Raw genomic sequence first — 24,687 nt, 5'->3', positions numbered from 1 at the left:
AAAAGAACCGTAATGAGCCAACCACCACAATGGCCATGCTAATTGGTTGTATACATAGGCATAATATAACTTTGATTACCAAAACACTTTCTGCTATCAAACATAGGATCATGATAAGCATATCCATTAATTATTGCAAATTACTCCTTTATCAGAAACTTCAGTTATTCAGATATATCCAGTGTCTTTCATTACAAAATTAATCGTTTAAAGGAAAAACTTTAGGTCACTTTTTTCAGAAACTGAAGCTTCCACCCACACACAATTATGGGTTGGTTGCAGACATATCTGTAATATTTTTGACCCACGCTTTGTATGGTTGCACTGGGGAAGCTTGGAAAGAAAGCTAGACTGCTTCTACTCTTTAAGCTGAAAACAGTGGCAGAGAAACCAGATTTAAGCAATTCTTTCAGCTTGGCTATAAAAGTGCATGAAAAATAACACACATTAGGAAAACCGTTAGGTTAAGAAGCATCTCGTCGATGGGGCAGTATCCTGACAGCTACCAGTGCTACCACGCTGGTATGAAATGCTGTGTCAGCTCTGCTGGCAGAACTCATCGCCTTTACCTTTGGGCTCCAGTCCGTTGGAGTTGAAATGCATCCTCTTCTGGCACTCGGTGCAACTCATCAGGAACCTGGTCACAGCTTCTCTCGGGAGAAAAGCATAGGTCTCTGCAATCTGGGAAAACAATGAGACAGCTGTATGTCCTGGGTGAGGGGGAATGCCTAATGGAGAGCCAGGTGGAGGGCAGGGGAGACCACGGGCAGCCTCCCACCTCGCCCTCTCAGCCTAGACAAGAGCATCAATGACTCACAGCAACACATCGTTCCCTTCGGGTTGGTCCTGGGATCCCTGAACCCCTCCCCCTGGAGCAGCTGTTGATGGAGAAACATTTTGGGAGCACAACTGGTGTGTCAGAGCAGCACTGAGATGCAAATGAACAGACCCTCGCCCTGCGTAGCCATACCTCCCCAGAAACTCTTCTCCATTCCCACTCAGAGTCTGGGAAGAGGGAAGCTACGAATGTGGAAGAATCAAATGAGAAGGTAAGGTCTCATCAGCTGTTTGCATTGTTAATTACCATCACACCAGTAACCTGAAGAATCCATTAATCTTTCGTAAGGGCAGGTCACTTTTTCCCACAATGACAATCAATTACTGTTAATAATACTTTGCACTTCTGTGACATATTTTATCTAGGGAATTGAAAACATTTTTATAAACAGTAATGAATTAAGTCTCCTGAACCTTTGTGTGATATTTATATTTTACAGAAGAGGAAAAGCTAAGGATAAATATTTAAAACTTGGATGCTTGAAGTTAAACACTATATCCAGACCTAAGCACCCACAGAAGGTGCCTGGCTATCCAAAGTCTTATTCCAATTAATACCTGCCAGCAGCAATTTTACAGTATTTCTAGTAATCAGGACTAGGTTATTAGAAGGAATTAAGCAATTGTAATGTAGATTTCTTTAAGGCCGTAAGAGACCATCAAATCATGGAGTGTGACCTTCTGCATAGCACAAGTCAGGGAACATCACCCAGGTTCTCCTGCAGCCCAGTAGCCTGAGGTTTCCCTAAAACATCCTCCAGGAAGACATCTGGTCTTAATTGGAAGGCAGTAAGAGGTGGAGAGCCCACCTCTTACTTTGGGGTTGGTTCCTACGGTTAATCACCCATCCTGTTTGGTCTAAGTGACTTGTCCTAGCACGGAGGTTCCCAAACCAGGGGCCGTGACCCCAGGAGGGGTCACAGCACTTACAAGTGGGGTCATAAAGCAGACAGAAATTCAATTGTTTGTGCCAGTCCTCAGGGCTGTGAGCCCGGCAGAAGTGGGGCTCGGAAGGGAAGCAGGGCTGCAACCAGACACCTCGCGAGTGATGGCTGGTGACGAGCCAGGAGAGCAGCCCAGGACGTCCTGATCCCTCTCCTCTGACCGGTGGGCATCATCCTCCTGCCCTATTTTGTTAACAAAAATTAAAAATACCTAAATTCCAAGCGTTTTTCTACCCTACAGGAAAGGGTGATGCTGAAGCTTGGAATAAAATAATGTTACAGAAGATTCTACGATTCTAAGAAGTGCAATGGGGCAGAGGGTTTGCCTGATCGCGGCTAAAGCAGCCCCGTGACCCAGCGCTGCGGTGGGAGAGAGACATTCATCTCCACTGAGCGGCAGCAGAGCCCGAGGTTTTACACGCACGCTAGTGCCAGATGGGTGGAAAGTTCAGCCAGGGACCTTGTCCCAGCCGTTTCAAATGGAGGATGCAGTGCCTGGTCCTCATGGCATTCTGTCTATTTAGCTGCAGCCCCATCGAGCTCGGTTGTGACTGAGCGGATGCCCCAGCACAGCCTTTGCCCCTGTGCGGTATTTATCAATGCAGAAGCGCTAGGGACTCCTGCAGAAACACTGAAATCAGGGGCCTGAAAATTGCTGGTGGCAAATGTGGTATTGTGGCGCAGGCAGAGAACTGTCCCTGCAAACTGCCCGTGGGGCTGAGCCCAGTTTCCCTGCCTCTTTTTGCTCCAGCAAGCCCATAATCTCTGCCGCAAATGTTCAGCTAATTTTAGTGATACAGTTGTTATTTCTCAGCTGATTTGATGCTCTGCAGAGCAGACAGCTTCCTTGATGAGTTATCTCCCATCCAAATTCCCTTTCTGATTGCCTCCCTCCAGAGGTCACGGACAAGGGCAAACTCTCCAGTGCCTCTAATCAGAAACGGTGGGGAAAGGGAGAGGGAGGGAAACGGCAAGGGACACTGAAGCCTCCCGAGCTGACTGCCCAGCAGCCTCCCTTTGTGCACCCGAGGCACGGCGCGGGGCGTGCTATGCAGCATTTCACCTCCCAGACCCGGCTGCAAAGGCGCTCTGGGGAGACAGGGCAGGAGGGAGGCCAGCCAGCCCTGCCAGCAGCCTCCTGCCAGGTCAGGAGGGGATACAGGCCGCTAATGTGATGATCTCAGCTCAAGAGGGAGACGGAGGGGTGGAGCGTGAAGCTCTGACTGCTGTGAGCAGGCCTGGGAAAACAGACGGATCCAGCCTGCTCCCCTGAGGCTGTGCAGGGCACAGATTAGCCCTCCAGAGAGCTGAATTGAAGGAATTAGGGGAGGGTCGGAGTGGTCTGCTGGGGAAATGAGCGGAGTTTTTCAATTGTGGTCATGCTGGTGGGGCTGCCCCCCCTCGCACCATAAAGAGGTCACCTGCCCCCAGCTGGGGAGGGTCAGCCTGTGCCCTGGCCCCCGGCCCCGGGCTCTGCCACAGGGGCAGGAGTTGCGGAGCAATGCCATGAGCTCTGTGTTCAGAGCCCGGCTCCCTGGAGGTCCCCACCACGTGCGGGGGGCTGCAGGGTGCTGGGCTGCCCCTCCAGCACTGCCAGCGTGAACAGCCGGGGATGGACCCAGGGACACATGCAGGCAGGACAGGCAGGGCAGGCTCCACCCCTGAGCTGGCTCGGGCAGCGCACCAAGCCCTGCATAATCTCAGGCATCATCGCAGAGACCAGGGCAGCCCGCACAGACCTCTCCAAGATGATGTATACACCAGAGACACGAGCTGCCAGCCAGCCACTTCTGTCTCTAAGCGACCTGGTCCTTAGGGCTGTGGGATTCAAGGGAGCAGATTGGTTTTGGACAGTAAATTCAGCTCTTCTTGTAAAAGCAGAGCCCAAATGTTTGCATTGAAGGGCTGTGCAGAGTCAGGAGAAACAGCAAGCTCCCTGGAGAAGCACACTTCAAGCTAAATTATTCCTGACCTAACTAGAGTGGTTTCAGGATGGATAGAGCTGGTTCTCAGCATCCATGGAGCACCTGACGAGACTTAGCTCAGTGCCTGCCTCCATTTTGTACGGGAGGGAACCCAGGATGGGCTGGTGAGAGCATCTACCCAGCTGGGGAAGAGGGGTGGGCTTCAGCCGTGCCCCATCCCCCTTTCTGGCTGCTCCTGCCCTACAAGGCCCACACGAGACATTTCCCTCTGGCCAAGGGAGACAGGGAGGCAGATGGCACAGAGCAGAGTGTGCAGGGGACTGGGCAAACATCCCCTCGTCCATCAGTAATACTGAGCATTTCCCTTTTTCTTTTTTTTTTCCCCCTCAGATACGTACAGTTGTCTTTGTATGATTCACTTGGTCTTTCCAAGCAGCCGTACCGCTGTGCTGCCACTGCAGCCCGCTTTCCCATCTCCCAAGCACAGCTGCTCTGCCTTTAAACGACTCCTTTCTCACGCCTCCCCGCACAGGCAAACAGGACTCCCCTTCGCCTCTGCCTCCCACCAGCAGCTCTGCTTCTGCCTCCCTTCTCGTCCCCATCCCCGCGGGATGCTCGTTCCCACAGCCCCTCTGCCCCTTCGCTCCCGTCCCCTCGCTGCTCCGGGCATGCAGAGGGGGAGTCTCACCGCTCGGTAGGTTTTCTTCTGCCCGGCATGTTTGGGTGCTTTGCCCGGCTCCGATGAGCTCTCCACATGCATCGAGTATATGATGTCAAAGAAATCTTCCACCACAGCCACACGTTTCAGAGAGATGCCCTCGGGCTCCGACAGTCCATCTGCCCCCTACAACAGTGCAGGCAAGTTGAGTTAGTGTCAGCAATGGGTGACAAGGGTGACGAGATCGGCCCGGGGCTAATGCGGTTGGAGGGGGCAGAGTCACAGTGCTCCAGCCTGGGGCTGTGTTGGGCACGGGGGGATGCGGGGGGATAAATTAAACAGTGCTCCAGGGAGGATCCTGCTGTAGCCAGGGCAGTGGCGGCTGCTGCTGTTGTGCTGCTAAAGCTGCCAGTGAAATTGGGCCAAGAACAAAAACAAGGGAAGAGTCCAGAGTGGAGTCACCACCGATCAAGAAATTCAATTTTCATAATTTGGGATGATTCTGCAAGGCAGGGAACAGGCAGGGAAAGCTCTTTGGACCTGTGCATGGTACTAAACCATCCTGGGAAGCCCTGCGACATGGGGCAGCCTCGCTGGCTTCAGTCCCCGCGGACACGGATCAGCCAGGAGGACAAGGTTTCACTGTGATGCCAGGATACAGCCCCTAAAGGAAGGAGACAGAATCGCCCTCCTTTCCTGCACTGACCTTTCCAAGGCACCCTCCCTCTCTCGCATACGCAGAGCAGCTGAGCGCTGGCAGCAGCAGCACAGCTCTTTGTGTGTTAGGATGTGCTGGAGAGCAGGAGGCAGTAATTCTGCCACACGGCAGTGGTGACAGACTGATGGGAGTGGGAAGTGTGGGGAGCAGTGCTCCTCCGAGCTGACTGGCACCAACGGTGTCAGCTCACACTGGCAGGGTGTGCTGTGGGAAGGGGAGGCAGGCTTTGGTACCCGGCAGCTGCTAACGGCGCTCCGGCACAAAGCACCAGAGCGGGGAGTGCTAATGGGAGGTAGTAGGTGGCTACTGCAATGGCAGGGGCTACTGAAAAAGGGCCAGGCTTTAGGAGGTCACTTAGCTTCCTCCTTGAAAAAATGCCATTGTTGCACAGAGAGCTGTATGTATACAAAAATACATCTATTATATATATGTATGCATACTTATATACATGCAGACTATGCCCCTGTGAGGCCTGCTTTCCAAAAAGATATGCAAGGATGCGTCCAGCTGGTACACACCAGGCTGGAGAGCAGCAACCTGCACATCTAAACGACCTGCAAACTATCTTTTTCACGTGCATTCATGCATCTGTGAGTGCAGGCAGAGCCTGGCAGAGGTCTGCATGCAAAGGGAACACCCAGTCTCCTACCCTTTATTTTCTGTTGTTATTGGCAGTTGGGCTCTGTGTATCTTATACGGTCTATAGATTGAATAAATGCTGGTTTTAAGCCACCAGTCAAGGGACTCCCAAAAATCAATCATTTAGAGGGACCGCCTTCTGCTAAAGACTACCCAACATCTTGGGGAAGCAGTCTCTTAATGTAAAGTGCTGCCTATTAAAGTTGGCTCCTCACCCTGATTTCAGAACGGTACAGGGCACGGACTGCAGTGGGACGGGTTGGTGTGCTCACCCGGGACATGGGCACAAGGATTTTCCAACACAAACCACCTCTGCTTTCCCTGGGGAGCCCTGAGCCTTATATGAAGGTGGCTGTAACAAAGAGAATATTGAGAACGAACACAAGGGGCAGGGTGGCAGGGCTGCTGTGGTGGGGGTCGGGAAACTTCGCCCGAGGGAGTGTCTTTGAGGAATATAGATCTAATTTCTTCTGTCACCATTCGGGGAGTTTCACTTTAATCGAGGGCATGGGTATTCCCCTGCCAAGGAGAAACGGGCATTAGGAGGCTTCCTACTGACCAATAATCCTCAGAGCAGGGTTGAAATGAGGATAATTACAGAAAAAGGACAAAGGAAAATGCATCAGGAGAAAAGCACAGTCAGATGCAACAAGCAGAGCCCTCAAAATAAAGGTCGTAACTGACCCCACACACAAATCACCAATTCCGGGGCCATCCCAACCGACCAATACCCTCCTCCCTGCATGGCCAGTGGTTCCCTATTTCCACCTGGGTTTCAGCATGAATGCAGTTAAGGTAACCTCAGGGTCTGGGCATGGCTACAGCCTCTCTGCATCTAGCACTGCCTTCCTCTCCACCCCAGCTGGATGCCAAATGCTGGAGCTGCCTCCCTGACATCCCATTCCCTGCAGTGACCCTCCCCTGACTCCTCGCATCTCTCCATCCCCTCTTCAACCTTGTGACTTCTCTCCCCATGATGATTATTTAGCTCTGGGAAGCAGGTGAGATGCAAGCGGTATCAAAGCCACTGGATATAAGAAGCTGTATCAAGTAAGTGCTTCTAGGATTACAGAGGTTTATATCTGGCAATATAACAAAACATTGACCTAGGACTTAAAGAGGACATACGTGCTATAGACTACCTTTCACAGGGGCCCACGCCCCTCTGGCTCCTCCTTCCACACCCAGTATTGCTCACGAGTATTTAAGGCACGAGTCAGAGCCCGTAATATCTCAGAACGCTTTAAAACCCCTTAGATTTAAAAAGCAATAAAAATTGAGTTGGGAAGAAGGGTAGGAATAAGGGATGCTTTTACCCCCTCCTGGTGTTGGGGCTTTATTGGAAGTCGCTTGCTCCCAAAATAAAGATTTCAGGAGCAAAGCTCAGCCTTGACACAGGCACTTGGAAGCAGGCGGCATTTCATGTCCTGAGGAGAGGAAGTCCCTTTGCCACCTTCCAGGCATCCCCTCTTTCCCTATATTTGCCCAGCATTAATTTGTCTCTCTCCCTTCTGGGTCTCTCCTGCTTTTCCATCCCTGCGTTCCCCATCCTGCGGGTCTTGCCCCCCTGCTCCTGCCTCCTCCCCAGCGCTCCCTGTCCTTCAGCTTATCCATCAGGTCCTTTTCTCGCCCAGTGTTCTTTGTCTTCCCCATCTCCTCCAGCCCCACATCTCTCCGCAGCCCCCCCCTCACACCCCGCAAGCCGCTGCACCTCCTGTCCTCCTGCCCTCCGCGCCAGCCCCCGCACGGCCGCTGTGCCACGGCCCCCTGCAGCTGCCCAGTGCCCCCGGCCCCATGCCGCCGCTCCCCGGCCGCCCCGGCCCCGGCTCCCCGGCACAGCCGCCTCCTGCGCTCGGCCCGGCGGGCGCCATCCGCAGCTGGGAGCGTGGCTGCCTCGGGCCGGGCTCGCCTCACGCCCTGCGCCCTGCATCGGGAGCTGCGGCGCCCGCCGCGGCCAGCCAAGAGCACGGGCGGGCGACAGCCATGTCGGGCTGGGCTGCGGCGCGGGGCCGGGCCGCGCTCCCTCACGCGTGGGGACCGGCCATGGCGCTGGCAGCGCCCGCCCGCCGAGCCCCTGCCCCAGCAGCTTTGTTCTCGGCAACCGCCTGCCGCCGCCGCCGCGGGCAGCCCGGCCCCGGCCCCCGGGGCCTGCCCGGCCCGCCGCGTGGTCCCCCCCGCCCGCCGCGGCAGCTCCGCCGCTGCCCGGCCCGGGCCCTCCGCCCTTCCCCTCAGCGCGGCCGCCCACCGGCCGGGCGGGGAGCGGGCTGGAGGGGGGCGGGAGGGGAGGGCGGCCCGCAGCGCCCGGTGCGGCGGCGGGGCCGGGAGCCGGCCGGCTGCGCGGCGGTGACATCTGCCGCGGCGGCGGGGAGGGAGGCGGGGAGGCACCCCCGCCCGGCCCGGGCTGAGGCCCGCCGGCAGGTAGCGGGGTAGCCATGGCAACCGGCGCGCTGCCGGCAGTAATCCGCTCCCCCGGGCCGGGCCGGGCCGGGCCCGCCGCCGGCTCCTCCTCACGCCCGCCCAGGGTGCCCCAACGCCCGGCACGGACCGGCCGCGGGCAGGGCCCCCAGCCCAGCCAGGCCCCCCAGGCCAGGCCGCCTCCCGCACCTCCCGGACCCTGTGCGGGTCAGCCCCGGGGCCGGGGCAGGCTCCGGCCGCCTCCAGGCCCCAGCCACCGGCCAAGCCCCCCCGCGGCAGCCCTGCCGTGGCTCCCCCATGGACCTGCCCTGCCTTGGAGCCCAGCGGCGGCGTCCACAGGCTTCCCTGGCTGGCCCTCTCCACTCCCAGCGCCTGCTGGGGCTCCGCAGGCCTCTGCAGCCGTTCCTCAGCTGCCTGGCCCGTGTGAAACCGCCAGAACCGGAGCCATTCCCAGCGACGCTGCAGCGCTGACAGCAGCCTGGGTTTTCGGCGGGGCAGCAGGTCTGAGGCCTGCAGCTGCCATCCGATCCCCTGGGCGCTGCCCCGCGCTGACCTCCACGCCGGGCCCCTGCGAGCGGCCACAGCCCCGCACGAAACCAGACTCCCTGCCCGGGCCAACTCCACTGGGAGGCCAAGGGACGAGCAGCGGGCTCGGCGCAGCAAGCACCCTGTCCCTGCAAACCTTCCCCACCTCGGACTCTGATTTGGGAGAATCTGGGAAGATTTCATCCGAGCTGCAAGCCAGGGAGCCAGCTCCCTGAAGCCTGCATGCTCCCAGCTCCAATTCAGACCGAGCAGGGTGGGCGCTGCTGGGTTCAGCAGCTTGGAGGGTCCCGGCTCTGCCCTTGCACCGGCTGGCAGAGGCAACCTCTGCCTGCTCCAGCCAGGCCGCAGCTCCAGGGCCCAGCAAGCTGCCCCGCTGCGGGGCTCCGCCGGGAAGCGTCCCTTTTGAGAGGGGGTACTCTGGAGGGCCATCGGGCAGGGGGTGCTGGAGCAGGGGTGGGATGGGAGGGAACGCTGACTGCTTCCCCATCTGCTGCGTTCAATGGCAGATAAAGCGCTGCCCCGGCCTTCGCATGACGGGCTGATACCAGCCAAATTCAGCTTCCTGTGAGTCAAAAGACGCTTCCTGCCGGCAAAGCCCTGCCTGATAATGGCTGCACTCTGTTCTCTGCCTGGGGAGCAGACCCTCTGCCCTCGCCTCTTCTCGCACTTCCCACATGAAAGCATTTGTCTCCGTATCTCTCAACCACAGCATCTCCCCCCCCCCTCCCCCCCCCCGCCCCCCCCCCACCCCAGACAGAGTCTTTCGGTTAAACTCTTAATTTCCTGCTGCTGTCTGGAAGAGCTGTTGTCACTGTCATCCCTGGGACACCTGAACGGGAGGTTTGGGGCCAGCTGTTATCGAGCTGCCCCCCAAGGTCACCTCCCTTGCATGCAGGAGAGGCAGCACGGTTCGCTCCGCCTGCGTCTGGCAGCGGGGCACAGCTGCTGTCCCCTGGCCGGGCCAGGATCAGGGTTCCCCGATCCCACGCTGGCGTAAGCCGCCCCATGGCACAACTGTGGGTTCCTCAGCCCAGGGCCAGCAGCGCTCTCCCCGTGGCAATCAGCCATCCCTCACCCTTCCTGGGTGGTTCCCTCTGCTGCATGCACAAAGGTGCCATCACATACCTATTTACAAATAAGCAAACTTGGGTTTATGTTTTATCTGAGCACTCCACTGCTCTTTTCTCTTCAAGGCGCCTTTCTAATTTCCTACAAGTTGCGTTTTTGTTTTTCTGAAAAAAATTACCAGCTGTAAAGGGGGAGTGGACATGCACAGGAAAAAGCAGTTGGCACCTACAGAGGACAGAAACTGCGACATAGAGTAAGGGATGAAATCCTGCCATGCCATCAGAGTCATCCCCGTCAGGCGCTCCAGAGATGATACCTTGAGTCTGTCTCCCCAGGCAGCCCACCACCATCCCTGCCACCTCCTGTGCCCGGTGCCACAGGCACCCCCAGCAGTACAGCCCACCTCTGCAGTTACTCCTGCACAGGCTTCAGTACTGAAAGACTTTTTATTTCAATATGGACTCTTACAACTTTTGATCAAGAAACTGTTCTTGGTACTTCTCATCTCTGGGAAGTCAGCCCTTGATTGGCTTCTATATTTAGACTTCTCCAGGGCTTTAGGAAGTTCACTCCTCATGGTATTTAGGTGTAGGATGAAAGCAGCTTTTGCGGGGGATATGTTAAACCACAGCAGGCTCCCTCTGCTAATGCTGTGAGGAGAAAGAAGAGCTAGATTCCTCGAACTTCCCTCTTCCTCTTGTCCCTCATGCCACGGGCACAGTGCGTGCCTTGGAAATAGGCACTGGGGAAATGCTAGGCTGAGAACAGTATTAGCTGTATTGCTCCTAATATAAAGAACCCATGAGAAGAACCGAGGAAATGCTCTCACAGATTTCATGCTTTTTTTCTCCTGGAAATATTTTGCTGGGAAATTTTTCTGATCGTTTCTGGTTGAAAAATGGGGGGAAAGTGGTTGCTAAAATGTTGATGATGTTTCTCTGCGCTAAGCATTTATATGTCGTTTTGCATGAACCACCAAGCAAACATGAAACTCCATCCTGCACTTACAGCTACAGCCCTACTTACTGCAGTAAAAACAGGCCCGGCTCTGTGGATCAGCTAAGCATCACTCCAGCCCAGGAGAGTTCATTTCTCCAGGGGAAACCAAGGCACAAAGAATAAGTCATTTTCCCAAAGCTACACGTTGACTCAGGCCAGGAGCCGGCAGACTGGTGTGCCCGAGGCCCCAGCCACCAGCCTGCGCCGGGTGCATTCACATTGTTTCTCTATGCAGAACTGTACACAATACTTTTTTTTTTTTTTTTTTTTTTTTTTTTTTTACCCCAAAGTAAATACCTCCTTGTGAGGGGGAGCCGGGCGCATTATTTTTAGACAGCAAACAAAGCTGAGGTGTGTGTCTTTCGGTGGGGGACAGGCGCCTCTTACAAGCGAGCTGCTCTTTTCAGCAGCCTCAGCTGCCGAGGTGGGTCCAGGCCTTTGCTCTGACCTCGGCTTATTCCTCTCCCGGCTCCCAGGCTCGGGAATGAAAACACGGCGGCCTGGGAGGGGCGAGCCTGGAAATGGCAGCCCTGCCTCCAGCTGCGGCGAGGGCCCAGGTGGGCTACGGGCTTTGCTGCGGGGCGCCTTGCCGGCCCGTGCCAAGGGGAGGTGGGTGGGCACGGGGTCTGGTGGGTGGCTGCTCCCCTGGGGAATGGGGCTGCCCTCCATCCCAGGCCTGCCCGGAGGAAGGAGGAGAAGCCTGGCAGGCAGAGGCTTGCTCAGATGCCTTCTCAGCAGCTTGCTCAGATGCCTGCTCTGCCCGGGATGCAGAGGACATTTTGCACCGCGCAGGAGAGCAGAGCTGCCTCCCGGTGAGCACTGGGCTGCGTGCCGGCAGGGGCAGCCGGCGGAGCCGCTGGATCTGGCACACAGAGGTAAGTGCAGCGCTCCCCAAAAACCATGACCCCGCAGCCGGCCAGGAGCGAGCGGGGAGCACAGGCAGGGTTACCAGGCAGGCCAGCAGGCTGTTTCAAAGGTAACAGAATACTGGGTGCTGTGGAGCAGCACAAGCGGCCGTCGGAGCACCGTTTCTCTTGGCTCTGGCAAGAAAAGCTGGTGTGACCTCGTGAGCAGAGCACCCAAATGACCTGCTGGGGAACCTGCTCCCCTGGAGCTGTGCTCTTCCCACCCGTCAGCTGGGGACCACCACACTGCTGGGCTCTGTGGCATGCCATGACCTGCATGGGAGAAGCGTTGTGCCATGGCTCTCTATGAGGGAAGGGGTCACGGACATTATTATTTGGGCATTATTATAATGTTGCAGTGTTTCATCTTATTTTGAAATGGGCAGAGTTAAAATGTGAGTTTGAGTGGGTTTTTACTTAATAAATCTGCAAAGATGGGCAGCAGTATCTTAAAGTCATTTGGATTGTGGTTTAGGTGATTGGGGGGGCATGCTACCAGGGTGGAAAAAAGGGGGTGAAATGGTAAACTGCATTTATAATTAGAAGAGTGTTCATATTCTACAGAATCCTGAAATAAATCTAAAACTAGAAGTCTAAACAATATTGAAAATATATAGCTGTAACATAAACTCAGAACGTATTCAGAGCTGGCTCTTCTTGAAGTAACTTATCACTGTGAGCAATCTCCACAGCGCTGGGCCACTAATCTAACAAAAATCACCGCCAAAGCAAAATCTTTCAAGTTGGAGGGGGACAAGCCACTGTAACAAGTGATGAGGTTACCTGTCACAGCAAGGTGACCCCTGTCTTCCTGGGAACAGACCCAGCAGTGTTAGGGCAGCCGGGCGACATCATCATACCTGCAGCGAGGACACGGTGGTGTCAAAATGAAACTAAGTAGGAGGAGGTACAGAGCAGCAGTGGCAGTTCAGCTCATCAGTGGCAAGCAAAATTATGTAAAATAAGTTAAAAATGATGCTACAGTAAACCAAGGTCAGGCTGGGCTGAGAGGCTGAGCCCTGGATGCATGGCATCCTGGTGTCAGCTCCCTGTTCCCTGGCAGTTCAGAGTATGTGGGCCACAGTCGGAGACTCCCACAGGAACAGCAAGATGTGCCTCTAGGAAAATGCTGACAGCTCAGCAGCCGTTTGGGGGGGGGGGGGGGGGGAGGGGGGGGATGACGACGACACGCCTGCACACCCTCCCCTCCCAAAACCCAGCCTCCTCGCCAGGTAAGGGCACTGCAGGACTCAGCCACGCCACACCACAGCGGCTCCAGCACAGCCCATCCCGGATGCCGGAGCCTGGAAATACCGATTTCCCGCTTTACGCCCCAGCACCATCACATCGCTTGCTGCTGCTCCCTGCCATGCACGCAGGATTCAAGAATACTGCGCCTTAAATGCAGACAGTGCCAAACCACAACGATCATGTTGGGCTCCATCACCCCCTTTCCAACACAGGAACCCAGCAAGACAGACAGCAGCAGCTACCCTCGGTGAGAGCAGGCACTTGCATTTATTCTGGGCTGCACAGGTGGCTCTGCAAGGCGGGGTCCTGTGCAGGGAGTTGGGGTGGGGAAGCACAGGGGGGAGATGCTGATGTAAATCTGTCCGGTCTCTCCCTGTGTTCAGGTAAACCCTCTCTGCATTCTAGCTCATTTCCATCATAACCACACTAGGCTGACCCCAACTCTTCCAAAAGCCAAGCTATGACTTGTAAATAAGGCCCAGGAAGGACTCACCATTAACCTGGGATGACAAAGTGGATTTTTTTGAGCTCTTGACTGAGACTACATGTGAGGGGGGAGCGGAAGTCAAGCACGTTCTGTAACGCTCTGTCACGGTAATCCATCCACAGAGAACCCTCTCCCATGTCTGACACAGGCCAGCAACATCCCATCACATCTGGTCTAACTGCCACGTCACTGCAGGTTGGACACACGGGTCACATGGAGCGGCCTTGCATCTGGGTCCCCCTGGCTTTCTGTGAGTCTGTGTCTCCAAACAGGGGTGCTACTAGGAGCAGAAGAGAGGGAGGGCAAACCAAACCGGGCCGGGAAGCCAGACAATTAATATAACCTGCCCTCTGCCTGAGGAATAAATTGGCAGCTGACAGGTTATAATCTGTGCAAGCAGGATCTTCACAGGAGAGGTGAAGGCTCCATTGGGGGCCAATTGGATGGTTAATTAGGAGGACAAAGCAGAGGATTCGTGAAAATGTTTATGAAGCAGTGCTTGGCAAGGGAGCCTCTGAGAAAGGCTCACCAGAGAGGAGTTGTTTTTGGTTAGGAGGAGGAAACACGAGGGTGAAACAGCAGAACTGAGCACTGAGAGAGAAAATAGCAATGCAAATGTCCGTAAGAGGGACGGGGGATTCCCAAGTGCAGTGTAGAGAAGTACAGGGAAGGACCCTATGACATCTAATTTTTCTAGAAATACATGGGCTGTGTCCTCCCTCTCCCTCCTCCCTCCCCGGTCCCCATCCCTGTGACCAAAAGCGCTGGGGCCGTGCGGAGCAGCCCCCGCGGGAGCTGGCAGGCAGCCCCGCCACAGCCAATCCGCGCTCCGTTCGCTGTGCAGAGAAGGGCACGAGGAAAGCAATTAAACCGAAGCTTTGATTAGGACTCACAGATGACTGCTTGTGTTAGAAATGCCTGAGCTTCTTTAAGCGTCTTGGCGGTGGCTGGAGCCGGCCTGATCCCCCATCCCCTCCTCGGCGTTGCTGCTGCAGCAGCAGGAGCGTGACTGATGCTCTCTGTCCCACACACGGCTCCGAGAGCTCAGAGGTAGGAACCAGTTGCTAAGAGACAGGACTGTACTTTCCAGCCCACATCCAGACCTTTGTCACCAGCTCAAGGGCTTTCTGCTGGATCAAAACGCCCGACGCAGGTGAGCAGGAGCAGGCAGGCCTCCTTCCAGCCTGGCAGAGATGCCTGGTCCCGGCTCAGGGAGCCGCATGACTGGCACCCAAACTGATGATGGGAAATGACAAACCCAAAAGCATCTCGAAAGCGTCTCCAAGGGACCAGCTTCCCTGGGCTGGCTGCTTGTCCCGGTGCTGTGAGACTGCAACGTGGAACACCCAGTTGGTACCTGGGCACCAGTGCAGGTGGTACTTAGCACCAAAACATAGAAGGTTACGGATGTCTCAACAGCGTGGATGACTGGATGACACAAGGTTTGTTTTGAGATCCCTCCTTCAAATGCAAGCCAAGAGAAGACTCCCAAATGTTATTCTCCTTTTTTTTTTTCTGTCTTTTTCTTTTTTTGGGGGGGAGGGAGGCAGTGGGCAGGAGGGACTGATGCATCTGAATCCATTTTTAGTCTAGAGACTCCCGTAACAGAGACCCATCACTGTACCTGGCAACTGGAAAACCCAAACTCTGAGCCACAGAGACTGTTACCCCATCTTCCCCAGCACACCCCCCTCCCTCTCAGCCAGGAACAGGTCCCTCTGAGCTGCTAGCATCGTCTCTGCCTGTGTGCTGGAAAGGAAACGTATCCTTGTGGTGTGCCGAGCCGAAGAAGAGCAAGGACAGAGAGAAACTGTTCACACAGTGCCTTGGTTTCCCGACTGCCATCCCACGAATGACCCTGTACCGCGCTGGGAAGACACAACCAGCCTCTGATCAACTTTCTGTGACCACTGCCTCACCCTCAGACATGCAGCAAAGGAACCGTTACACCAACCCTCTGCTCTTACCGTCTGCTCCCATGTACATGCACGTACAGTCTGCAGCTATTACTCCTCAAATAAATTGCTACTCTTTGGCACCAGCCACAAAAGTGGAAATCAGCAGCATTCCAACAAAGAGGACGATTTTGGCCAACAGGTACCTGCCCTTGCTACAATCAGCTAATTAAACCAGACACAGAAACTCAGTAGTGGCTTTGGCCCATCTTGATGCAATTCTTTAGAGGTGGGCACAGCTAATATGATATCAGGGGAAGGTAATTACTAATTTGCACTAAAGAAAGAGGTATGAATATGCATCCCTCTGTCACAGCAATGCAGACAAGGCTTTGTGAAGCCAGAGCATCCATGTATCGATGCTCCTCTATGCCTCTGTGGTTTCCCTGCCATTTGTTTGTCCACAATGTAAGTTCACAGACTATTCATATATTCATATCAGACCTAATGTTAACAGCAAAAACAAAACTGAAGAAATAATTTTAGCAGATTATTGCTGAGAACAGTTTGGACAAAGAGATTCTTGAGAAATTTCTCACTGAAAGGAGCGTGGCCACTTCTCCGGGGCTCTGCTGCTGTCTTTAGTCAGCGACCGAATTCCCCTGCCTGCTCGTGGTCAGAGCAAGCCCCTCTGAGTCACAGCAAGGAGGTGCGAACAGCCCACATGCTGCTCTGACAGTCCCCCTTGCTCCTTGCTAACCCAGGGCCCTGGCGCTTAGACCCCTCTTCTTTTGCCAACATGGGACATGACCTGAGGAGCTGGAACCATGGCACCTGATTGGACCCACAGTTCTTCCCATTTCAGCTTCATTTAACCAGGCCTCGCAGAGCTGTGCTTTGTTTGCTTTTTTACCTTCTCTAGAGCAATACCCGCCCAGAACCGCAAGACTGAAAGCAGTTGCGGGGTGAGGGAGATAACTTTCAGATGAAAGTTATCCAAAAAAATGCTGTTCCTCTCGGATCAGCAATGCTGTCAATGTTTCTGGAATCACATAGCATATACAGTGCTGATGGTAGAGAGATCATTCTTTCAGAAGCTGTTCAGCCAGACTGATTCAGGGGACTGGGACCAGGAAGAGCGGTGGGATGCGGGACCTGTGCTGATGTGACTCCAGGTCTCATAAGCACCGGTGACCAAAGCCAGTCCCCGATGCTGAAGCTGCCCGGGGATGGTGGCATCTCCTGCTGGAGTTGTACCATGTGTGCCGTATCGCAATAATAATGACCATGGTAGGGCTGCCTTATAACCAGGCTTGCAGTCTTGGCAGAGAACAAGCAAGGACTGAATTAGATGCTGGTTTCCCCCCTTATCCCTAGAAGAGGCTTCAGCAGGCTGTCCCAGAGGGGTGGGAGTGGGCAGAAGCTGGAAACTGGTTCTGCTGCCAGATCTCCTGCTCCCAGCTTGGCGAGGAACTTCATTCTGCCAGTCTGTGTAACTGCAGATCATCAGAGCTCTTTAAATTCACCTTGCAAAGGTATTGGAAGCTTTTGCTGCTGCCTGGTGAGCTTAGGCCAGCTCTCAGGCCCAAAGGACTGGGTGTCACTGCTGTGACTCTCACCATGAGCAGCTTCAGAAGGCAAAACTGACAGATGTGCAAACTCAGAGCTGAATCTGGAAGGGATGCTGATGCAGACTCTTCTAGACCAGGCTGGATGGGACCACACAGCCAGGCCAGCAGTCTCCAATGCACACGTTTAAATGTAAACCTGCCATGGGTTCAGCTCCTTGGAAAAGGCAGCGCTGCCCCGCCTGCGCATGGGTAGGCTATTCCACAGCAGGTGAAGGCTCCGTATGCTCTAAGTATGGCGCATGCTATAGAAGTAATAGACAATTTCTCAGATAATACCCTCAGGCCCGTTTGCCTTGTCTAAGGCTCTTCTGAATGGTCTTGATTTATTTTTTTTTTATCACTTGAAGTCCACACAAAGTCTAAGTGGTTATTCACATACTGAAAACCTTCTGTTGACTAATGTTCTTAGAGGTTATAGATGCGCAGCTTTTTGGGGCACTGAATATGGGCATTGAAGGGTACTTGTACCAGGAAAAATGTAGCCTCTATTAGCTGTTGGAGCAGCATCTTTCCAACATGTCCAGCTTCTCAGCTCAAGCGTTCTGCCACTGTGCTGTGCTGTCCCAAGGCCTGGCACCGTGGCTTCCACATCACAACGCTCACTGTTTCCGGAGCTAAAATGTATTTAGGGATAGGCTGTACTGCAAGATTTATCCGGTGTCCCATGTGATGCTTTTCCTGCTGTTGGTGAAAGGCCTCCATCCATTTTGCTTTTTGGTCTTGTCAATCCTCTTTATAGTGCTCCTCCCGCTATAGTACCTTTCCTCGGGTGTGCTTCACCAGGCACAACAGTGATACAGTTTCACACACAGGTGAACTGTACTCGTGCAACGACAGCAGCCCACCCGTGCCAACGTCCCCAGCCTTTCAGTAATGCCTACAAGAACCCCAGACCCTCAGTCAGCTCTGCAGGGGACAGGGAGAGAGCAAGAAAGCAAAATCAAATGTGGGCAGCGCTGCGGAGCCTACCCAGTCCCCGAGCCTCCGCGCAGTCCCTGAAGGGCCGGTCTGACGCCAGGCTTCCCCTGCCTCATCCCGCAGTCCTCCAGCCTGCATCACGGACTGCCAGGATGAATCTGTCCTGCCAGGCTGGCCACCGCTCCAGAGCTGTGACAAGCTCCCACCACGCACGGCGAAGTACGGCATTGATTTAGAGAGTGTGCGTAACCGCTCCCGCAGCTAACGCCTGAACCAAAGTCTGAGGCTGACCCCCGCCTCGCACACCCTGCCGCTACAGCCAAATCCATCTGCATCGCCGGGTGCCACCAAAGCGCTGTTCCTCTCCCTTCGCCCTGTCTCCATCTCACTCTACATTTGTATGAGAAAGACTGTCTAAATGATGCTAAACGCTTAGGACAAGAGGGACACGAGATTATAATGAACTGCATCTTAGCACCTTGTCACGAACAAATTCTCCCACAGTTCTTAGCAAATCTGGGGAGAAGGGAGAGCGTGGTGCATCCAGTACTGGGGTTCAGTCCAGCCTGCAGATAATGAGGTGTTTTACACCTCCGCACGCATCAGCCATGTGAAAGAAGGGCAGATCTGGGCACTTTGGGCTGTATCCATTGTCTGTGCTGCAGTAGCACACAAAGATACCCTCCTCCTCCTCCTCAGTACAGCCTAAACGCATTTTTTTCCAACTCCCTGACCTAAAGGATGCGACATGCAGCCCGTACGTGAATAGGGCTGTCAGACAACAATGTCCTACACTGCTAAACCTCATGTGTTTATCTGTGTAGGTTTTTTTTAATTGTATGTGTTAAATGTCCAGCATCTTTGGGACATTCATCTGGGAAAAAGCAATCTGAACAGTCTCTGTGCCAGACATCCGTCCGCACTGCTGTTCCTATTCCCAGTGCATTCTTTGAGAAGACCACCATCTGCTCTGACCACCACCTAAGGCAGATGCCCCCTTCTCAGTGCACAGTCCCAGCTCTCAAGCCACCCAAATCTGATTAGGCCTGTTCTGATGAGAGGCCTGGAGGAGGGCAAGGGAAAGTTACTCAGGAGAGAAAATAATAACCACACGTTAATTATGTTTCGCCACAGATGCGCAGAAAATACACAAACCAGCTCAGGATGCGTAAGGCAAAAAGAACAGCTCGACCGGGTTGCTGCTGGGGGGGTTATTATTTTGGGGTGGGGGGTGGGGGGTGGTTTATTTTTTTTCCCCAGAGTAGGAGTGGCCCCAGCCCTGTCAGGGGAAGGAAAGATCTTATCCCCACTGCTGCCCTCTACACGCTCTTTACCACCTCCCTGCTAGCTTTCGCTCCCGGTACCTCGGATTTCCTGTAGCGACCTGCAGGCAGAGCAGCGCCGCGCCCCCGCCCCCCTGCCCCCCCCCCCCAGCCCCGTGCTTTGCCTGGCTCCAGCCGTGGGACAGTCCCGAGCACGGTGCTTCTCCAGCAAGCGTGCTCCGAGGAGGATGAGCGGGCAGGTTGCCGAGGAGCACAGCCAGGGGAAAGCAATGCCGCTCCAGAAGTATTTGGGAAAAGCAGCTGAACAGGCGTTAAGCCAGAATACATGCTTTACTGTCGACAAAAAGGGTTCTATCAGCTTCATGACTTACTTGACTGAATGCATGGAGAAATGAAATACACCCACAAACCCAGCCCAAACCGCCGAGGAAGAGGAGAGCACTGAATTATGAGAGGCTGAAGAAAATCCCTGTCAAGTTATCTCTAAATGGGAGAGCACTTCAGGCAAAACCAAAATGCAGCCACTGCATCTGTCTGAAAGGGTCCACGGGATTCCAGGGTGGAGAGGGGCCCGGTGGGGCCGGGGAGAGCCGGGACAGAGGGGCCAGGAGGTAACAACTTCTACAGACCCAGCACCAGAGGATTTTTTTTGGGGGGGGGGAGGGCAATGGCTGGGCTTCCCTACAGCCAGTGGCTCCGCAAAGTGCTCCCAGCCCCACCGCCTGGCTGGCACCGACAGCCCTGGGATATAAGCGGTATTGCCCCTTGGAACATTCAGCTGTCCCCCGAGGGCATGCCTGCTTTTTGTTTGTTGCTTTACGGGAGCCTGGGTGTATCTCCTATCTGTGCCTGCAGGGACTCTCTGCTAGGGAAGATGCGGGGGCCTAGACACACGCTCCTTGCTGAAACTTCATCTGTGCAGAAGCCCTTTGGGAATACGCGGGCTTGCGCCGGCCTCGTTGAGCTGCTGACCCTAGGGACTCCCTCACGGACAAAGGGGAGGGGGCGTCTAGCTAGCGGCAGGGTCGAGGGAGTCTGGCTCGGCCTCTCTGGGGTACCATGACTCTGCAGCATTTGGAAGATCTGGGATAGAGTCGCCGGCTAGATGGAGAGGACCCGGGGGAAGTGCTGTATCTGCGGAAAGGGGTACCGCTCCTAATCCGCTCTCGGCAGGGGCCCTTTGGGGCGGGGGCGGGGGGGAGAGGGAGCGGAGGGCTGCAAGGAGGTCTCCCAAAAAAAAAAAAAAAATTGCAAAGAATTTTTTTGGGGCATGGCATGGGGGAGGGGGGCTGCAAGGGGAGAAAGAAAGGCGCCTCTGAGCACCACGAAGGGAAAGGGAGAAATAATGACCCTTCCCCCTCCCCCCAATAATAAGGCAGACCAGATGGGAGGTAAATAGTGCGTTTAGAAGCATTTGCCACAGATGGGCTGCCCTCAATGGAAGCATCCTCCAGCCACATCAATGCTAGAGTCTGTGTGTGCACAGAAAACACTGCACCCTTTAGAGCAGCGGCAGCAGCAGCAGCAGCAGCGGGGAGAGGAGGGGAGGGACGGGGGGGGGGGTGGAGAAAAAAAAAAATATTAAAAAAAAAATCCCTCCCGGAGCCCTTCTGTGCCCGCTGGCCCGGAGCGGTCCCCGGCGGGGCGGCGGGCCGACCCTCCCCTCGGCGGGCAGCGGGGCCGGGGGAGCGCCGGGCGCACCCCTGCGCGCAGGGACGCGAAAGTTGCGCGTTTCGCTGCGCGCCGGGGAGCGGGGCGCGCTCGGGACGGGAACAATGGGGCGGCGGGGCAGCCCCGGGCGGCGGCGGGGCGGGGGGGCAGCGGGCGGGCAGCAGGCAGGCGGGGAGGGAGGCGGCCGGTGCGCCCCGCGCCGCCGGCCCGCCGGGGCGCCGAACAATGAGGCTCCGGCGGGGGAGTTTCCCGGGACGGCGGCCCGCGGGCGGGCGCGGAGCCGGGGGGGGAGCTGCCCTAATCCGGGCTCTGCCGCTGCCCGCACCCCCCGGGGCACCGGCTGCAGTGGCCGCGCCGGGGCGGGCAGCGCCGCGGGACGCCGGGGCCGGGGCTCGCCGCAGCGGGCCGGGCTCGCTCCGCTCCGCTCCGCTCGGCGCGGCGGCCGGGCGGGCAGGGCGCGGCGGCGGCGGGGGCGGGGGGTGCCGGCGCCCCCTCCCCGCCGCTCTGCCCTTGACTGCAGACCTGTCCCCGGCCGTGGGGCGGATGGGAAATGCCGGGCGAACGTGATCGGACAGGGCGGGGGGGCGGCGGGGCCCGCACCGGGCGGCGGCGCGGGCCCCCCCCCCCCCCCCAGGGGGCAGGTGCACGGCAGCGGGCGCGGAGTACCGCCGCCCCCCCCCCCCCCCCCCCCCGCAGCGCCCGGGGACGGCGGCCGCACCGGATGGGACGGGGGACGGGGATGGGGACCGGGGCGGGGGGATGGGGGGGGGCGGGCGGCGGTAGGTGCGAGGCTCCGGGCGGGCGCCTCTCCCTATCCGCATCCCGGGCGGGTCGGGGCGGGCGGGGGCGCGGCGGGTGCCCCGGGAGCGGCGGGGGCTGCGGGAGCGGCCGGGCCCCGCGTCGCGCCCCGCATGGGGCATGCGCGCTCCCGGCGGCCGGCGGCGCGGCGGGGCTGGGCCGCCCGGTGCTGACGGGACAGGGCCGGCGCGGCGGTGGCGGGGACGGGGGCCCCGGGGGTGCCCGCCCCCGCCCCGGGCCAATACACACACAACCCCCACCACCCCCCCGCCCGCACCCCCGGGGAGGACAGACAGACACGGACAGGCAGGCAGACAGACAGACACAGAGCCCCCGGGGCACGGAGCGCACTAACCGTTCCCGTTTTCACCGGCACATATACCACCACTTGACCCATCTTCGTCGCCTCCCTGGTGCCGTTTCCCAGGCGGAAGCCCTTGGACCGGACCCAGAACTGGAACTTGCCTTTCTCCCCCCCGCCGGAGCCGCCGCCGGAGCCGGATCCCCCCTGCAGCACCTCGGCGATGCGCTGGTACTTGCTCCGGGTCACCGTCTTGGTTTTGGCCGAGTCCCCCGTAGGTGCGCAGGCACCAGTCCCGGAACTGCCGCCCCAGCTCGCTGTCCCCGGGGCGGCTCCCCCGCAGCAGCAGCGGCGGCTTCGGCATCGCCCGGCCGGCGGCGGCGGCGGCGGCGGCAGCAGCGGCGGCGGCGGCGCCCGGCCCCGCGCCCTGTCCCGGAGCGGGCGGAGGGACAGCCGGGGCGGCGCGGCGAGCCCGGCCGGCGCTGGCGCGGCGTGGCCCGGGACGGGCTGCGGGGGCGACGGCCGGGATGGAGCGGGGAAAGGGAGGGGGGGGCGGGAGGGGAGGGGGGCAGCCGCGGCAGGGGGGGCGCCGGGGCTCGGACAGCGACCCGGCGAGCCGGGCGGAGGGAGGCACCGGCGGCGCCAGCAGCAGCAGCAGCCGCTCCTGTCACAGGATCACAGGCGGCTCCGGCTCGTCCCCCTCCCTCCCTCCGCCCGCCCGCCCGCCCGTCCCTGCCTCCTCCGCCCCCCTCCGGCCGCCTCCTCCTCTCAGCGGGATCCCACCTGTTAGAGCGGCCGCGCCGCCGCCGCCGCCGCCGGGCCCCCCTCCCCCGGCCGGCCCGCCCCGGGGCCGCCGCTCCCCCCCCGGCCTGGCCCCCGTGATCCGCGCCGGCCGCCCGCCCGCTCCCCCGCCGCGCCGCCGGTGGGATGCGCTGCCCCGGCTCGGCCGGGCCCCGGACGGGCCGGGCAGCGGGGCGGGGAGCGGGGGGGGGGGGAGGCCGAGCCCGGGGGGGTGTCGGGGGGCGCGGGTCCAGGTGCCGGTCCCAGACAAAGGGCCGGCGGGGCGCGGGCGCACGTGTGCGGCGGGACGGGCCGGCGGGGGCGGAGGCGGCACCTGCCGAGCCGCCGCAGAGCCGGGGAGGAGCCGCGGGGGCAGCGGCAGCAGCGGGGTCCGCCGCCCGCCGGAACGGCCTGGAACGAGCGGGACGGAGGCGGGGAGCGCCGGCGTCGCCCCGCAGCGCCCTCGGTCGGGGCTGCCCGGAGCGGCCGAGGCTTGTCCCACTGGCCCGGGAGCGCCGCACCCCGCCCCAAGCCCGGCCTCGGGGCAGCCGTGATCCTGCCGGCCCCCGGAGCGGGAGACAAAGGCCGGACCCCGGCCCCGCTGCCGCGCCCGTTTCCCGGGCGAGCGGCCGGCAGAGCATCCTCCCTGCGCCCGGCGGCGGGGGGCGGCCGCGGGGCGGGGGGCTCGGCCTCCCCGCGCCTCAGACGCCGGGGGAGGGCGGGGGGGGGGGGCGGGCCCGCCAGGGGGGAAGACGGGGCCGCCCGTCCCGGCCGGCAGCTGGGGCTGCGTGTCCCCGCGGCAGCCACATGCCTGTGCCGTGTTCGTGGTGGCGCCACGCGTGTGCTGCCGCGCTGCCCGTGGGTGCCACGCGTGTGCTCTGCGCGTCCGTGCCACCTATGTGCGCCATGCCCACCCAGCAGTGCCGCGCGTTTGCCCCCAGTCAGTCTGACCAGCAGTGCCACCCATACAGTCCTAGTCTCTGTCGGTGCCACACATGTGCTCCCTGTCCATCAGTGCCATGTATGTGCTCCATGCCCATCTGGCAGTGCCACGCATGTGCTCCTGGTTTGTCCGTCAAGGCCACATGTGCTCCGTGCCCACCCAGCAGTGCCATGATGTGCTCCTGGTCTGTTCATGGGTGCCACACATGCTCTCTCTCTGTCCATCAGTGCCACACATATGGTCCCTGTCCTGCCCATTGGTCTCACGTGTGTGCTCACTGTCTGTCAGTGCCACGTGTGTGCTCCTGGTCTATCCATTGGTGCTACACACGTACTCCTGGTCTGGAGTACATACTCTAGGACCACGCATATGGTCCTAGTCTCTCCGTCAGTACCATACCTGTGCTCCCTGTCCATCAGTGCCACATGTGCTACGTGCCCACCCGGCAGTGCCACACATGTGCTCCTGGTCTGTCCACATATGCCACACATGCGTGCTCCCTGTCTGTCCATCAATGCCACACGTGGTCCCATTCTGCCCATCAGTGCCATGCGTGTGCTCCGTGCCCTCCTGGCTGTGCCACACACATGCTCCTGGTCTGTCCATTGGTGCCACGCACGTGCTTCTGGTCTGTCCATCAATACCACATGTGTGCTCCCAGGCTGTCCATCAGTGCCACATGTGTTCCATGCCTAATCCAGCAGTGCCACACATGAGCTCCTGTTCTGTCCATGGGTGCAACACGTGCCCCCTGTCTGTCCATCGAATCCACACAAATGGTCCCAGTCTGTCCATCAGTCTCATGTTTGTGCTCCCTGTCTATCAGTGCCATGTGTGCTCCAGTCTGTCTGTTGGTGCCATACATATGCTCTTGGTCTGTCCATTAATGCCACGCATTGCTCCTAGTCTCTCCATCAGTGCCACATGTGTGCTCCCTGTCCATCAGCGTCACATGTGCTCCATGCCCATGTGGCAGTGCCATGCGTGTGCTCCTAGTCTGTCCATCAGTTCCATGCATGTGGTCCTAGTCTCTCCATCAGTACCATACATGTGCTCCTTATCCATCAATGTCACA

At 58.0% G+C, this 24,687-nt stretch overlaps 1 protein-coding gene across 1 annotated transcript in view; it reads right to left on the bottom strand.

The window, feature by feature from the left end:
• NOL4L (nucleolar protein 4 like) overlaps positions 1 to 22,253 on the bottom strand; it is a 61,067-nt gene extending 38,814 nt beyond the window's left edge. The window contains 4 exon segments of the mRNA XM_040608849.1: positions 570 to 681; positions 4,395 to 4,550; positions 21,944 to 22,162; positions 22,164 to 22,253. Of these exon segments, the coding sequence (XP_040464783.1) occupies positions 570 to 681; positions 4,395 to 4,550; positions 21,944 to 22,162; positions 22,164 to 22,253 (577 nt within the window).
• Positions 22,254 to 24,687: the final 2,434 nt, after the last annotated feature.

The sequence above is a fragment of the Falco naumanni genome, chromosome 10 (assembly GCF_017639655.2).
Source record: "Falco naumanni isolate bFalNau1 chromosome 10, bFalNau1.pat, whole genome shotgun sequence".
NCBI classification, from domain to species: Eukaryota; Metazoa; Chordata; class Aves; order Falconiformes; family Falconidae; genus Falco; species Falco naumanni.
This window is presented reverse-complemented; position numbering and strand designations above follow the sequence as displayed.